The following is a 12,952-nucleotide window of genomic DNA, read 5'->3' as shown; positions in this document are numbered from 1 at the left end:
CATCAACTGTTAAGAAGAGAATGTGTGAATCAGGCCTTCATGGTCCAATTGCTACAAATAAACCACAACTAAAGGACACCAATAAGATGAACGAGCAATGGACATTAGACCTGTGGAAATTTGTCCTTTGGTCTGGAGTCCAAATTGTAGATTTTTGGTTCCAACAGCAGTGTCTTTGTGAGACGCGGTGTGGGTGAACGGATGATCTCCACATGTGTATTTCCCACCGTGAAGCATGGAGGAGGAGGTGTTATGGTGTGGGGGTGCTTTGCTGGTGATACTGTCTGTGATTTATTTAGAATTCAAGGCACACTTAACCAGCATGGCTACCACAGCATTCTGCAGCGATACGCCATCCCATCTGGTTTGGGCTTAATGGGACTATAATTTGTTTTTCAACAGGACAATGGCCCAACACACCTACAGGCTGTGTAAGGGCTATTTAACCAAGAAGGAGAGTGATGGAGTGCTGCATCAGATGACCTGGCCTCCACAATCCCCCGACCTCAACCAAACTGAGATGGTTTGGGATGAGTCGGACCGCAGAGTGAAGGAAAAGCAGCCAACAAGTGCTCAGCATATATGTGTGAACTCCTTCAAGACTGTTTGAAAAGCACTCCAGGTGAAGCTGGTTGAGAGAATGCCAAGAGTGTGCATAGCTGTCAACAAGGCAAAGGGTGGCTACTTTAAAGAATCTCAAATATGAACTATATTTTGATTTCTTTAACACTTTTTTGGTTACTACATGATTCCATATGTGTTATTTCATAGTTTTGATGTCCTCACTATTATTCTACAAATGTAGAAAATAGTAAAAATAAAGAAAAACCCTTGAATGAGGAGGTGTTCTAAAACATTTGACCGGTAGTGTATTTCACTTGCTTGATAGCGAGAGACTCCGGGGTTTAGGAGTGGACAGTACACGTCAGAGAGGCTTTTTGAGCTGCCTCCCGAAGCAGAAACGTCAGACAGACAAAAGGTTATCTTTCAGAGCCTGCCAACAGGACGACTGCTGCCGGGTACCAAACTACTTGTTTCAACATCACAGAGGGGAGGGTGTACGAACTAAATAAAGTAGTCAAAGACTCTACTTGGACTCCATAACCAAGTCAACTCGTATGTCCCTGTGTGTTGCTTTCTGCACGGATTTCAGAGAACGGTCTTAAACGGTTCCACCAACAAAGCCATCTGCGGAGGCCAAAGCATCAGGGGAAAGTTGAACGATGTCACAGATAATCAACGGTTCTTCTAATGCAAACACCAAACACATTCCTCTGCGTTTCCCAACACGTGCCGATCTCAACTGAACGCAGCAGCACGCTACCTAATATGAGTTTTCACATCTATTGTGGGACGCTGAACAATCCCACCTTTGTCTTTAGGCTGAATGGTTGAAGGGGTGTCTGACGGCGTGTTTGTTCTCATCACACAAAAGGACACAATGGGAAAATATGTGTTTCTCTGAACTGAGTCTAGTCTAAAAATGCAGAGGTCAGATCCGCAGTGTTGTGACAGGGCTGATTTATTACCATGGTCCGAACCTCAGGTTTACAAGGGAAGACTTACACCTAGTTTTCCTGACCTTCGCTCTCCAGTTTCAGCTGGGAGGCAGAGCAAATGTCTCCTTCCTGATCATTAGATTCAGAGAATCCCATTGGATAGGCCATACATCTCTGATGTGACATGACTTAGTATTAAGGCAAAAATAAATAAAAAAAACACTTGGAGTGATGCTAACAACTGATAATTGACACCAAAACCCCTTTTTACAGCAGGTACATACAGTGTGCCTTATAAAGAGAGATCCAGTCGATCAGAACTGTTAATGCTCACCTCGTAAGCTAAAGCGAAGGTTCCCCAGTGAATAGCCAGGGAGTGTCTGGCCTGGATGTCTTTATGGATCTCCACAGCCTCCTCTGGGTCCACATGCTGTCCACGCATTACATCTCTGAGGGAGGACAAACTTGTGTTTTCTGGGTTTGGCATAATGAAGGTTCAATAAACTTAGAATTTATTCAAGTCAACTGAAGTTCACTAAGTGAATATACAGTTGAATTTTATCAATTCTAAGTGAATATACAGTTGGATTTTATCAATTCTAAGTGAATATACAGTTGAGGGGAATCTACTACTACAGTCCATGATCCAACCCTCCTTCTAGAATACTACTGGGTGTGCAGGCTTTTACTCCAACCCTGTTCTAAACCTGATTCAGTTCATCAAGATCCTGATGACCAGCTAATTTTATAAATCAGGTGTTAGAGCAGGGTTGGAACCAAAACTTGCACTCCCAGTGGCTCTCCAGGGGGAGGTATGGGCACCCTTGTACTTAAGCAATCACAGCTGTGCAGAACAGGTGTACACGAGTTTCATACCTGGACAGGACAGCTCTACACTAGTTTTATACCTGGGCAGGACAGCTCTACACTAGTTTCATACCTGGGCAGGACAGCTCTACACTAGTTTCATACCTGGGCAGGACAGCTCTACACTAGTTTCATACCTGGGCAGGACAGCTCTACACTAGTTTCATACCTGGGCAGGACAGCTCTACACTAGTTTCATACCTGGGTAGGACAGCTCTACACTAGTTTCATACCTGGGCAGGACAGCTCTACACTAGTTTCATACCTGGGCAGGACAGATCTACACTAGTTCCATACCTGGGCAGGACAGGTGTACACTAGTTTCATACCTGGGCAGGACAGGTGTACACTAGTTTCATACCTGGGAAGGACAGCTCTACACTAGTTCCATACCTGGGCAGGACAGCTCTACACTAGTTTCATACCTGGGCAGGACAGCTCTACACTAGTTTCATACCTGGGCAGGACAGCTCTACACTCCTTTCATACCTGGGCAGGACAGCTCTACACTCCTTTCATACCTGGGCAGGACAGCTCTACACTAGTTTCATACCTGGGCAGGACAGCTCTACACTAGTTTCATACCTGGGCAGGACAGCTCTACATTAGTTTCATACCTGGGAAGGACAGCTCTACACTAGTTTCATACCTGGGAAGGACAGCTCTACACTAGTTTCATACCTGGGTAGGACAGCTCTACACTAGTTTCATACCTGGGCAGGACAGATGTACACTAGTTTCATACCTGGGCAGGACAGGTGTACACTAGTTTCATACCTGGGCAGGACAGGTGTACACTAGTTTCATACCTGGGCAGGACAGGTGTACACTAGTTTCATACCTGGGCAGGACAGGTGTACACTAGTTTCATACCTGGGCAGGACAGGTGTACACTAGTTTCATACCTGGGCAGGACAGGTGTACACTAGTTTCATACCTGGGCAGGACAGGTGTACACTAGTTTCATACCTGGGCAGGACAGGTGTACACTAGTTTCATACCTGGGCAGGACAGGTGTACACTAGTTTCATACCTGGGCAGGACAGGTGTACACTAGTTTCATACCTGGGCAGGACAGGTGTACACTAGTTTCATACCTGGGCAGGACAGGTGTACACTAGTTTCATACCTGGGCAGGACAGGTGTACACTAGTTTCATACCTGGGCAGGACAGGTGTACACTAGTTTCATACCTGGGCAGGACAGGTGTACACTAGTTTCATACCTGGGCAGGACAGGTGTACACTAGTTTCATACCTGGGCAGGACAGGTGTACACTAGTTTCATACCTGGGCAGGACAGGTGTACACTAGTTTCATACCTGGGCAGGACAGGTGTACACTAGTTTCATACCTGGGCAGGACAGGTGTACACTAGTTTCATACCTGGGCAGGACAGGTGTACACTAGTTTCATACCTGGGCAGGACAGGTGTACACTAGTTTCATACCTGGGCAGGACAGGTGTACACTAGTTTCATACCTGGGCAGGTACGCTCCGATGGGTATGGCAGCCAGGTCGAACGGACCAAATCGCCTCCCTATCTCCTGGAAGGAGGAGCAGTAGCCGGTGTCTCCAGCGAAGAAGAAGCGGTTGCAGGGCCCCAGGACAGACCAGCTACCCCACAGCACCTGGTTATCGTCCGTGGGGGTGCGCTTGCACCAGTGCTGCGCCGGCGTACACACAAACGTGACTTCATCGTGACCTGGCACACAGTTCTCCTCCCACCAGTCTAACTCGATCACATTCTCACACCCGCTCTTCTGCATCCAGTCCATGAGTCCCAACGGCACAAACCATCGGAGATCCCCACCGAACCGCTCGTTCAACTGGGTCACGGTGCCCGCGTCCAGATGGTCGTAGTGGGAGTGGCTGATGACGACTGCGTCGATCCGGGGGAGTTGATCAACAGTACAAGGGGGACCCCGGTACCTCTTGGGGCCCATGAACTGGAAGGGAGATGCCCTCTGGCTGAAGATGGGGTCAGTGAGGATGACCAGGCCGTCCATCTCTACCAGGACTGATGCGTGGCCCAGCCAGGTCACCCTGAGACCAGAACCCACGGCTCCGTCTGCTGCCTCAGGGACACGGAGGAACCAAGGCTCCACTACTGGGAGCTCTTTGTCTAAGACCTGAGTAGCAGAAGAACACAGGCTTTAATATGGCTTGTTGGTATGAATTGATTCAGATTCATTCACCAGCTGAGACAGAGGAGGAAGAGGAGGAAGAGGAGGGTAAGAAAGGCTCCATCACTGGAAGCTCTTCCTCTTTTCAACATGTCGCTATTGCTTCGGTCATTTAAGTCACCAAACAAAATAACCAATAAAAACATTTAAAAACGCTCATTTTTGTTTTTCCGTTTGAATATGACACTGGTTGTATGATTTGTTTGAGGTTAATTTGATTAAGTTATATCAGCATAACAATTCAAAAACACGGATGATTAAACACTTTAATACGTCTTTCCTCTTCATCAGAAAGATGATTGGAAACAGAGTCGAGTCGACTTTTCATTTTCCATCAAAATATTAGGCCCTTCCTTCCTGACCACTACATGTCTAGAAAACAGAGCCAGTGTCTGAGTCCTTCCTTCCTGACCACTACATGTCTAGAAAACAGAGCCAGTGTCTGAGCCCTTCCTTCCTGACCACTACATGTCTAGAAAACAGAGCCAGTGTCTGAGCCCTTCCTTCCTGACCACTACATGTCTAGAAAACAGAGCCAGTGTCTGAGTCCTTCCTTCCTGACCACTACATGTCTAGAAAACAGAGCCAGTGTCTGAGTCCTTCCTTCCTGACCACTACATGTCTAGAAAACAGAGCCAGTGTCTGAGTCCTTCCTTCCTGACCACTACATGTCTAGAAAACAGAGCCAGTGTCTGAGCCCTTCCTTCCTGAGCACTACATGTCTAGAAAACAGAGCCAGTGTCTGAGTCCTTCCTTCCTGACCACTACATGTCTAGAAAACAGAGCCAGTGTCTGAGCCCTTCCTTCCTGACCACTACATGTCTAGAAAACAGAGCCAGTGTCTGAGTCCTTCCTTCCTGACCACTACATGTCTAGAAAACAGAGCCAGTGTCTGAGCCCTTCCTTCCTGACCACTACATGTCTAGAAAACAGAGCCAGTGTCTGAGCCCTTCCTTCCTGACCACTACATGTCTAGAAAACAGAGCCAGTGTCTGAGCCCTTCCTTCCTGACCACTACATGTCTAGAAAACAGAGCCAGTGTCTGAGCCCTTCCTTCCTGACCACTACATGTCTAGAAAACAGAGCCAGTGTCTGAGTCCTTCCTTCCTGACCACTACATGTCTAGAAAACAGAGCCAGTGTCTGAGTCCTTCCTTCCTGACCACTACATGTCTAGAAAACAGAGCCAGTGTCTGAGTCCTTCCTTCCTGACCACTACATGTCTAGAAAACAGAGCCAGTGTCTGAGCCCTTCCTTCCTGACCACTACATGTCTAGAAAACAGAGCCAGTGTCTGAGCCCTTCCTTCCTGACCACTACATGTCTAGAAAACAGAGCCAGTGTCTGAGTCCTTCCTTCCTGACCACTACATGTCTAGAAAACAGAGCCAGAGTCTGAGTCCTTCCTTCCTGACCACTACATGTCTAGAAAACAGAGCCAGTGTCTGAGTCCTTCCTTCCTGACCACTACATGTCTAGAAAACAGAGCCAGTGTCTGAGCCCTTCCTTCCTGACCACTACATGTCTAGAAAACAGAGCCAGTGTCTGAGCCCTTCCTTCCTGACCACTACATGTCTAGAAAACAGAGCCAGTGTCTGAGTCCTTCCTTCCTGACCACTACATGTCTAGAAAACAGAGCCAGTGTCTGAGCCCTTCCTTCCTGACCACTACATGTCTAGAAAACAGAGCCAGTGTCTGAGCCCTTCCTTCCTGACCACTACATGTCTAGAAAACAGAGCCAGTGTCTGAGCCCTTCCTTCCTGACCACTACATGTCTAGAAAACAGAGCCAGTGTCTGAGTCCTTCCTTCCTGACCACTACATGTCTAGAAAACAGAGCCAGTGTCTGAGTCCTTCCTTCCTGACCACTACATGTCTAGAAAACAGAGCCAGTGTCTGAGTCCTTCCTTCCTGACCACTACATGTCTAGAAAACAGAGCCAGTGTCTGAGCCCTTCCTTCCTGACCACTACATGTCTAGAAAACAGAGCCAGTGTCTGAGCCCTTCCTTCCTGACCACTACATGTCTAGAAAACAGAGCCAGTGTCTGAGCCCTTCCTTCCTGACCACTACATGTCTAGAAAACAGAGCCAGTGTCTGAGTCCTTCCTTCCTGACCACTACATGTCTAGAAAACAGAGCCAGTGTCTGAGTCCTTCCTTCCTGACCACTACATGTCTAGAAAACAGAGCCAGTGTCTGAGTCCTTCCTTCCTGACCACTACATGTCTAGAAAACAGAGCCAGTGTCTGAGCCCTTCCTTCCTGACCACTACATGTCTAGAAAACAGAGCCAGTGTCTGAGTCCTTCCTTCCTGACCACTACATGTCTAGAAAACAGAGCCAGTGTCTGAGCCCTTCCTTCCTGACCACTACATGTCTAGAAAACAGAGCCAGTGTCTGAGCCCTTCCTTCCTGACCACTACATGTCTAGAAAACAGAGCCAGTGTCTGAGCCCTTCCTTCCTGACCACTACATGTCTAGAAAACAGAGCCAGTGTCTGAGCCCTTCCTTCCTGACCACTACATGTCTAGAAAACAGAGCCAGTGTCTGAGTCCTTCCTTCCTGACCACTACATGTCTAGAAAACAGAGCCAGTGTCTGAGTCCTTCCTTCCTGACCACTACATGTCTAGAAAACAGAGCCAGTGTCTGAGCCCTTCCTTCCTGACCACTACATGTCTAGAAAACAGAGCCAGTGTCTGAGTCCTTCCTTCCTGACCACTACATGTCTAGAAAACAGAGCCAGTGTCTGAGTCCTTCCTTCCTGACCACTACATGTCTAGAAAACAGAGCCAGTGTCTGAGTCCTTCCTTCCTGACCACTACATGTCTAGAAAACAGAGCCAGTGTCTGATTCCTTCCTTCCTGACCACTACATGTCTAGAAAACAGAGCCAGTGTCTGAGTCCTTCCTTCCTGACCACTACATGTCTAGAAAACAGAGCCAGTGTCTGAGCCCTTCCTTCCTGACCACTACATGTCTAGAAAACAGAGCCAGTGTCTGAGTCCTTCCTTCCTGACCACTACATGTCTAGAAAACAGAGCCAGTGTCTGAGTCCTTCCTTCCTAACCACTACATGTCTAGAAAACAGAGCCAGTGTCTGAGCCCTTCCTTCCTGACCACTACATGTCTAGAAAACAGAGCCAGTGTCTGAGTCCTTCCTTCCTGACCACTACATGTCTAGAAAACAGAGCCAGTGTCTGAGCCCTTCCTTCCTGACCACTACATGTCTAGAAAACAGAGCCAGTGTCTGAGTCCTTCCTTCCTGACCACTACATGTCTAGAAAACAGAGCCAGTGTCTGAGCCCTTCCTTCCTGACCACTACATGTCTAGAAAACAGAGCCAGTGTCTGAGCCCTTCCTTCCTGACCACTACATGTCTAGAAAACAGAGCCAGTGTCTGAGTCCTTCCTTCCTGACCACTACATGTCTAGAAAACAGAGCCAGTGTCTGAGTCCTTCCTTCCTGACCACTACATGTCTAGAAAACAGAGCCAGTGTCTGAGTCCTTCCTTCCTGACCACTACATGTCTAGAAAACAGAGCCAGTGTCTGAGTCCTTCCTTCCTGACCACTACATGTCTAGAAAAGAGCCAGTGTCTGAGTCCTTCCTTCCTGACCACTACATGTCTAGAAAACAGAGCCAGTGTCTGAGTCCTTCCTTCCTGACCACTACATGTCTAGAAAACAGAGCCAGTGTCTGAGCCCTTCCTTCCTGACCACTACATGTCTAGAAAACAGAGCCAGTGTCTGAGTCCTTCCTTCCTGACCACTACATGTCTAGAAAACAGAGCCAGTGTCTGAGCCCTTCCTTCCTGACCACTACATGGCTAGAAAACAGAGCCAGTGTCTGAGCCCTTCCTTCCTGACCACTACATGTCTAGAAGACAGAGCCAGTGTCTGAGTCCTTCCTTCTTGACCACTACATGTCTAGAAAACAGAGCCAGTGTCTGAGCCCTTCCTTCCTGACCACTACATGTCTAGAAAACAGAGCCAGTGTCTGAGTCCTTCCTTCCTGACCACTACATGTCTAGAAAACAGAGCCAGTGTCTGAGTCCTTCCTTCCTAACCACTACATGTCTAGAAAACAGAGCCAGTGTCTGAGCCCTTCCTTCCTGACCACTACATGTCTAGAAAACAGAGCCAGTGTCTGAGCCCTTCCTTCCTGACCACTACATGTCTAGAAAACAGAGCCAGTGTCTGAGCCCTTCCTTCCTGACCACTACATGTCTAGAAAACAGAGCCAGTGTCTGAGTCCTTCCTTCCTGACCACTACATGTCTAGAAAACAGAGCCAGTGTCTGAGCCCTTCCTTCCTGACCACTACATGTCTAGAAAACAGAGCCAGTGTCTGAGCCCTTCCTTCCTGACCACTACATGTCTAGAAAACAGAGCCAGTGTCTGAGTCCTTCCTTCCTGACCACTACATGTCTAGAAAACAGAGCCAGTGTCTGAGTCCTTCCTTCCTGACCACTACATGTCTAGAAAACAGAGCCAGTGTCTGAGTCCTTCCTTCCTGACCACTACATGTCTAGAAAACAGAGCCAGTGTCTGAGTCCTTCCTTCCTGACCACTACATGTCTAGAAAAGAGCCAGTGTCTGAGTCCTTCCTTCCTGACCACTACATGTCTAGAAAAGAGCCAGTGTCTGAGTCCTTCCTTCCTGACCACTACATGTCTAGAAAACAGAGCCAGTGTCTGAGCCCTTCCTTCCTGACCACTACATGTCTAGAAAAGAGCCAGTGTCTGAGTCCTTCCTTCCTGACCACTACATGTCTAGAAAACAGAGCCAGTGTCTGAGCCCTTCCTTCCTGACCACTACATGTCTAGAAAACAGAGCCAGTGTCTGAGTCCTTCCTTCCTGACCACTACATGTCTAGAAAACAGAGCCAGTGTCTGAGCCCTTCCTTCCTGACCACTACATGTCTAGAAAACAGAGCCAGTGTCTGAGCCCTTCCTTCCTGACCACTACATGTCTAGAAAACAGAGCCAGTGTCTGAGTCCTTCCTTCCTGACCACTACATGTCTAGAAAACAGAGCCAGTGTCTGAGTCCTTCCTTCCTGACCACTACATGTCTAGAAAACAGAGCCAGTGTCTGAGCCCTTCCTTCCTGACCACTACATGTCTAGAAAACAGAGCCAGTGTCTGATTCCTTCCTTCCTGACCACTACATGTCTAGAAAACAGAGCCAGTGTCTGAGTCCTTCCTTCCTGACCACTACATGTCTAGAAAACAGAGCCAGTGTCTGAGTCCTTCCTTCCTGACCACTACATGTCTAGAAAACAGAGCCAGTGTCTGAGTCCTTCCTTCCTGACCACTACATGTCTAGAAAACAGAGCCAGTGTCTGAGCCCTTCCTTCCTGACCACTACATGTCTAGAAAACAGAGCCAGTGTCTGAGTCGTGAGGTGAGATTGATTTACAGCCGTCTAAAAATACCCCGGGTTGTTACCAGAGCACAGTGCAGTGTTTATGGAACGGGAGGCATCCTCCGGAACTAACAGCTAACCTAACTATGGAACGGGAGGCATCCTCCGGAACTAACAGCTAACCTAACTATGGAACGGGAGGCATCCTCCGGAACTAACAGCTAACCTAACTGTGGAACGGGAGGCATCCTCCGGAACTAACAGCTAACCTAACTGTGGAACGGGAGGCATCCTCCGGAACTAACAGCTAACCTAACTGTGGAACGGGAGGCATCCTCCGGAACTAACAGCTAACCTAACTGTGGAACGGGAGGCATCCTCCGGAACTAACAGCTAACCTAACTGTGGAACGGGAGGCATCCTCCGGAACTAACAGCTAACCTAACTGTGGAACGGGAGGCATCCTCCGGAACTAACAGCTAACCTAACTGTGGAACGGGAGGCATCCTCCGGAACTAACAGCTAACCTAACTGTGGAACGGGAGGCATCCTCCGGAACTAACAGCTAACCTAACTGTGGAACGGGAGGCATCCTCCGGAACTAACAGCTAACCTAACTGTGGAACGGGAGGCATCCTCCGGAACTAACAGCTAACCTAACTGTGGAACGGGAGGCATCCTCCGGAACTAACAGCTAACCTAACTGTGGAACGGGAGGCATCCTCCGGAACTAACAGCTAACCTAACTGTGGAACGGGAGGCATCCTCCGGAACTAACAGCTAACCTAACTGTGGAACGGGAGGCATCCTCCGGAACTAACAGCTAACCTAACTGTGGAACGGGAGGCATCCTCCGGAACTAACAGCTAACCTAACTGTGGAACGGGAGGCATCCTCCGGAACTAACAGCTAACCTAACTGTGGAACGGGAGGCATCCTCCGGAACTAACAGCTAACCTAACTGTGGAACGGGAGGCATCCTCCGGAACTAACAGCTAACCTAACTGTGGAACGGGAGGCATCCTCCGGAACTAACAGCTAACCTAACTGTGGAACGGGAGGCATCCTCCGGAACTAACAGCTAACCTAACTGTGGAACGGGAGGCATCCTCCGGAACTAACAGCTAACCTAACTGTGGAACGGGAGGCATCCTCCGGAACTAACAGCTAACCTAACTGTGGAACGGGAGGCATCCTCCGGAACTAACAGCTAACCTAACTGTGGAACGGGAGGCATCCTCCGGAACTAACAGCTAACCTAACTGTGGAACGGGAGGCATCCTCCGGAACTAACAGCTAACCTAACTATGGAACGGGAGGCATCCTCCGGAACTAACAGCTAACCTAACTGTGGAACGGGAGGCATCCTCCGGAACTAACAGCTAACCTAACTGTGGAACGGGAGGCATCCTCCGGAACTAACAGCTAACCTAACTGTGGAACGGGAGGCATCCTCCGGAACTAACAGCTAACCTAACTATGGAACGGGAGGCATCCTCCGGAACTAACAGCTAACCTAACTGTGGAACGGGAGGCATCCTCCGGAACTAACAGCTAACCTAACTATGGAACGGGAGGCATCCTCCGGAACTAACAGCTAACCTAACTATGGAACGGGAGGCATCCTCCGGAACTAACAGCTAACCTAACTGTGGAACGGGAGGCATCCTCCGGAACTAACAGCTAACCTAACTATGGAACGGGAGGCATCCTCCGGAACTAACAGCTAACCTAACTGTGGACATGAGGCGCAGCGGTACAAATCACCGTTGACAAACTCTGACGTGCTCAGTCAGAGATATTTAATGACAGACATCAGGAGGACAGACAGAACAAGTTCAGTCAGGACAGGAGGTAATTGTTGGGTGTGGACTGTGTACAGTAAAAAATAATCATTATTTAACCTGTGTAGTTGGAGTACAGGTCTAGGTATTTGTATAATAGGTTCATTATAATAAAGAGTGGACAGACAGGCAATGAGCCCTATCAGGTGTGGTTTGGTGGTCTCCATCAGAGCTGGGTTTGTTTTGCAAAGCGTTTTGACAACGTCTGTGGGCGCTAGAAATGGCAGCTCAAATGAGTGAGAAAGACCTATTATATACGTGAAACGTCAGAATGTGTCTCACCTCTTTAGAGCTGGGTACATTACTGTGATTCTTCTCCAGCAGGAAGAAGCGCAGCAGGGTGGACCAGGACGGGAACTTCCACGTGGGCCAGGGGTTAGTAAAGCGGCCATGTTTGTCCCGGCTCGACCCCGTCACCTCCTCCTCCAACCGGTAGTCCAGACGGAAGCTCTTCCTCGAGGACCGGGAGGAGCTGCTCTTCCTGGAGGAGGAGTCAATCAATCAAACGTTTTTACTGCCTATTGTGTCCAGACAGGACATTTGGTGTGCAAACATACATACATACATACATACATACATATACATATATATACACACACATATACACACACACACACACACACACACACACACCACACACACACACAAAAGTTGGAGACTTTTATCTCCCTCAACAACTTTAAACATCTGCTATCCGAGCAGCTAACCGATCGCTGCAGCTGTACATAGTCCATCGGTATATAGCCCACCCAATTTACCTACCTCACCCCCCATACTGCTTTTATTTATTTACTTTTCTGCTCTTTTGCACACCAGTATCTCTACTTGCACATGATCATCTGATGATTTATCACTCCAGTGTTAATCTGCTAAATTGTAATTATTCGATTTATTGCCTACCTCCTCATGCCTTTTGCACACATTGTATATAGATTCTCTTTTTTTTCTACCATGTTATTGACTTGTTTATTGTTTACTCCATGTGTAACTCTGTGTTGTTGTCTGTTCACACTGCTATGCTTTATCTTGGCCAGGTCGCAGTTGCAAATGAGAACTTGTTCTCAACTAGCCTACCTGGTTAAATAAAGGTGAAATAAAAAATAATAAAACACATACATACAAAGAGTCAATACAGTTAGAAACCGATGATCACAAAAGATAAGGACACAAAAAAACACTGAAATATTATGCTGCAACTTC

At 48.0% G+C, this 12,952-nt stretch overlaps 1 protein-coding gene across 8 annotated transcripts in view; it reads right to left on the bottom strand.

Annotated features, from left to right (window-relative positions):
* The window catches only part of LOC120032140 (N-acyl-phosphatidylethanolamine-hydrolyzing phospholipase D-like), a 43,971-nt gene that overhangs the window by 26,682 nt on the left and 4,337 nt on the right, over window positions 1-12,952 (bottom strand). For all 8 annotated transcript variants that reach the window (XM_038978096.1, XM_038978095.1, XM_038978098.1 and 5 more), the window contains exons 3-5: window positions 12,035-12,233; window positions 3,848-4,497; window positions 1,834-1,948 (exon numbers count right to left, since the gene is read on the bottom strand). In XM_038978096.1, coding sequence (XP_038834024.1) covers window positions 1,834-1,948; window positions 3,848-4,497; window positions 12,035-12,233 — 964 coding nt within the window. The remainder of the gene's footprint in view (window positions 1-1,833; window positions 1,949-3,847; window positions 4,498-12,034; window positions 12,234-12,952) is intronic.

Source organism: Salvelinus namaycush, chromosome 38 (genome assembly GCF_016432855.1).
Source record: "Salvelinus namaycush isolate Seneca chromosome 38, SaNama_1.0, whole genome shotgun sequence".
Taxonomy (NCBI): domain Eukaryota; kingdom Metazoa; phylum Chordata; class Actinopteri; order Salmoniformes; family Salmonidae; genus Salvelinus; species Salvelinus namaycush.
Note: the sequence above shows the minus strand (reverse complement) of the source record. Positions and strands in the feature narration are given on the sequence as shown.